The sequence below is a fragment of the Cryptomeria japonica genome, unplaced genomic scaffold (assembly GCF_030272615.1).
Source record: "Cryptomeria japonica unplaced genomic scaffold, Sugi_1.0 HiC_scaffold_2182, whole genome shotgun sequence".
Taxonomy (NCBI): domain Eukaryota; kingdom Viridiplantae; phylum Streptophyta; class Pinopsida; order Cupressales; family Cupressaceae; genus Cryptomeria; species Cryptomeria japonica.
This window is the reverse complement of record NW_026730444.1, coordinates 8,666-13,000: the sequence shown is the minus strand read 5'-3', so window position 1 is coordinate 13,000 and position 4,335 is coordinate 8,666. Positions and strand designations below refer to the sequence as shown.

General features: G+C 37.0%; 1 protein-coding gene across 1 annotated transcript; it reads left to right on the top strand.

Moving 5' to 3' along the window:
• The first annotated feature begins 237 nt into the window (after positions 1 to 237).
• LOC131028398 (nudix hydrolase 2-like) lies at positions 238 to 4,030 on the top strand. The gene is made up of 9 exons (XM_059216389.1): positions 238 to 334; positions 2,261 to 2,472; positions 2,574 to 2,639; positions 2,730 to 2,867; positions 3,163 to 3,222; positions 3,329 to 3,379; positions 3,490 to 3,527; positions 3,644 to 3,752; positions 3,845 to 4,030. The coding sequence occupies exons 1-9, from the start codon at positions 238 to 240 to the stop codon at positions 4,028 to 4,030; spliced, it is 957 nt and encodes a 318-aa protein (XP_059072372.1).
• Positions 4,031 to 4,335: the final 305 nt, after the last annotated feature.

The following is a 4,335-nucleotide window of genomic DNA, read 5'->3' as shown; positions in this document are numbered from 1 at the left end:
CTATTGGTCTCACTTTTTTGGGGGGCTATTTTGGACACTTGGGCAAAAAGCATGCTGATGTGGCATCATATTTGATGATGTGACCTTGAAACCTTAGTTATAAGTAGGGGACTTGCCAAGTAAGTTGCTGTAAAAAAATTGGAGTGATTTGAAATTTCCACGTAGGATTTTGAGAAGCGCGAAGTTAGGGTGCACAACTACTGGGTCCTTTCCCCTACATGATAAAAACTTCGATAAATGTCCGTACCCTATTCCAAAGCCCCCATTTTTGCACGGGCTGAGAGGATGTTGGCGGAAGTTGCGGACTTTAGCTTTACACCTGCCAATCGCATTTGTTTGAAAGTTTCTAAATCCTTTTGAACAAACACACATTATGCATATCCTTCAATTATAGCAGTCGACGAGACCAAATTTCTTTGATCAAACAGTACACACAGCCTGTCTATGCATCCACATTTTTGCATAAATGTTTACAAGAGCATTTGTGACTATAGAAATCTGGCAATAATCGCTTCAATAAATGCCCATACCCTATCCCAAAGCTCCCATTTTAGCAGAAGCCGGGAGTACCTGCACAAATGAAAATTGTTTGGTCAGAAACCTTCTTATGGAGATGTTATGGGCGGGAAAACGGTTAAAAAATAAAGTGTGCACGGAAGTAACGGCTAACGGAGTGATCAGAAATAAGTTTGAGTATTCAATTAAATGAAATATTTTAATCTTTAATCAATTTTTGTTCAAATCTTTCAATATTGGATTGTCTCTTCGATTTCTGATGTAGTGGCTGTTTAGCTTCTTTGAAAGCTTATAAATAAGCCCAATTCGAATCCAATTGGAGGGAGTTAGAGAGATTGGAGAGTTACATGCATACAACTCATAGAACGAGTTTGTAAAGCTATGACATGCATCTCGTCTATCGAGTTAGCCAATTTGTATCAGCTCTCATGAAGTCCACAGGCATACGCTCCTTCACAAGATTGGCTAACTTGTACGGGCTTGGGCATACAACTCTCTTTCAAAGAGTTTGTCCAAATTGGATAGATTCGGGCATACAACTCTCTTTTACAGAGTTTGCCCAAATTGGATAGACTGAAGGGCATACAACTCTCTTTCATAGAGTTTGCCAAAAATTGTATGGTTCTTACATGTTTTCAATAAAATAATTTTTGTTTTTATATGATTTATTATGTGTTCACAATACCACGTAACGACAAGCGGAACGGTGAACAACACGACTTGAAGGGCCCACACTAGCCACCTAAGCAATCAAAGCTTAGTGTGTGCTCGTAGAAGAGATTCATTTTTACCCTCCACAATTTTTTGTATTTTTTAATGTTAATTATATTTTATTCTTTCTAAAATATTTCCCTCCTTCTCTAGATTTTTGGTTTTTTTTTTGTCTTTTTCATTTAATGACTACATTTCATTTATGGGAGAAATTACATCTTCCAACAATAATTATAGGTAGATGAGGACGACTAGGATTGAAATTTCAAGTGAAATTTTGAAAGATAGATGATGTGATGTAATGGAAAACACTAGGGATAAGGAAGGAACAATGCATGGTGTGATGTGATGTGATCGAAAGGACAAGGAAACCTGAAATCTGTTTTGGAATATTTATTTATTTTAAAAAAAGTCAACGTGAATAAATAGTCGTCGTATATTGAAAGTCAATAAAATACGGAATTCGCAAGCGGAAAGAGGTAGGAGAGTCCCAAGAACCTGCGCAGCAGGGTGAAACGCTTCATCACTTCGCTTTTCTGTATTATTATTATTATTAAGATCACGTAGCAGCATACATGTTCATTATCAAGAAGTTTCGATAGCCTAGTAGCATACTTTTTCATTAATAAGAAGTTTCGATAGCCCCTCTGCAAAATTACGAAGAAAGCTAATAAATAGCTTGCGTGTCCCAAGCTTTTTTTAAGATAAGTTATTCACTATTTGTCGTTGCTCTGCATACAAGTTTTCAGTTTTCTTTTTTGGATTTTGCAACGCTTAAGCTGTAAGGAAGGGTAGCGGTAGTTGGTTGTTACCAGCGCGGAAGAATTCGTCTGAAATCCCAGAAATCTCCTCTGGTTGTTCCCTATATTGTATATATACACTTCCTCCCTCTAACGCATATTGCTATTGCACTACTGATTTAATATAATCTGTTAGAAAGAAGTCAAATTCAATCTTGCTGCATCTCTTCCTGCACTACTATGGTTCCTTTTCATTTCAATGTGCTAGTTATTGAACAATTTTTTGGCATGAGGTCGCTGCTTACACTGCTCAACGGCATTCCCAACGAACGAGGTTTCGGCTACCGCTAATGATGTTGAAACAGTTTTGAACGAAATATGTGAAGTGCTCAAAGCCCATGAAGACAGATACAATGGTGTAATTGTTGACATAGAGAATATGCAGAACGATGCTTCTCGTTTTGCAGCTTCACTCAAGGCATCACTTTCTCAATGGGCACGCCAGGTCAGTGCTTACTGCTTTGTTAACTCTAAATACAAATCCCTCAAGCCAATAGTAAATAATACCTTCAATTCATAACACCTGTTGGGTCAATGGGTATACAGGGAAAGAAGGGGGTGTGGATTAAAGTGCCCAAGGACCAGGCGAAGCTAGTCCCCGTTGCGATTGAGGTCAGTTTTTCAAAAATCCGCTACCACCATTCATGCTTTTTTCACTCCAAGCCATTTGTTTAAGCTTCAATAGAGTTTGGTGAATTGCAGGTCGGATTTTGGTACCACCATGCTGAGCCTTCATATGTGATGTTAGTTTATTGGATCCCTCAAACTTCTCCTACCATCCCTGATAATGCTTCACATCAAGTGGGAATTGCAGCTTTTGTATTCAACGAGGAGGGACAGGTAACTCTAGTATTAAGCACGTCTTAATGTAGCGCAGTTCTGCTTTCTATTATTCTTGTATATTGAATTTGTTCTGCTTAATATTCTCTTCCTCTCCATAGCAATGTAACTGCGAAAATAGATTCACTATTTGAAGTGTTTGTTCGTGTTAAGAGGATTTGCTTTTCTTACATCACTGGGAAAATGTATAATTAGTATAATGACTACCCGTTAATGTTATTCTAATAGCGGTTGTGGTTCAGTGGCTTGAAATGATAAATCTAATACATAAATTATGATGGCAATGACAACGTAGGCTCTAGTAGTTCAGGAAAAGAGTGGACCTTACAAACATTCCCGGTTGTGGAAGATGCAGGTATCAGGGTCAGATTCCGTTATCAAACTAAATTTTTGACACTGCAATTTTTACATGAAATTACAAGACGCCGACTAATGCATTATGGGCAATTTGTTTCTGGTAGGGGGAAGGCATTAAGGAAGGGGCCATAAGAGAAGTTCACGAAGAAACTGGGGTAATTGTCACTTAGCTTACTTTTTTTCTTTGAATCAGAATTTTTAACTTCTTTGCTATACAATTTTCGACATTTTTTATAGTTCAAACTATATTCTTGGGCTTTTACAGAATATTGATACAGAATTCGTAGAAGTGGTTGGGTTTAGGTAAGCAAAACTTTCATTACACAAAGTTGTAACTCGTTTCATAGTTAGTACAAAGAAGGATAAGTTTGAACTAGTAATTTTTAGTTCTCTAATAGCTATACCTGGATGAACTGCAGGGATGGTCATAATGCCCCTTTCGGAAAATCAGATTTTCTCTTCGTGTGTATGTTGAGATCTGTTTCTTCTAATATTGTTGTGCAAGATACCGAAATTTCTGCAGCCAAGGTACGCGTTTAAACATGCGGCGGTGATTCAATATTGTTTAGCAGGATAGTTTCTATTCGTTTAACTGATGTTCAAATAACATTTTTTTTCAGTGGATGGCGATAGAAGAATTTGCATCTCAACCTAAAAATCAGCAAAGCAAACTTCTAAAAGATATGATTGGCATATGTTGTGCCAACGTCAAGGGACGATCTAAGGGATTTTCAGGCATTGCCGGGATATCGTCTAACTCGCGCAGATCCTCTGCCTTCTACTGTAGTGCCCTCCATTCTCAATAATTTATTGGCAAACAGAAGAACAATTATAGAATGGATGCCAGCCACTTCAATGCATTCACTGTTGTTTTAGATTTTACTAGTACCGGCCTTTAAAGCCAATTGACATGTATTTAGGGAGTTATAATTAGTTGTATTGGTTGACAAATTAGAAAAAAATAGATTTTTATTTAAAACAAATATTCATTTTCGGTACGGTTGGGATGTAATTTTTTTAATAAAATTATTTAAGAAATGGTATTTATTGACATTCTTATTTGGTATTCTTATTGGTTCAATTTTTTTTAATGCACATAGTCTATGACAAT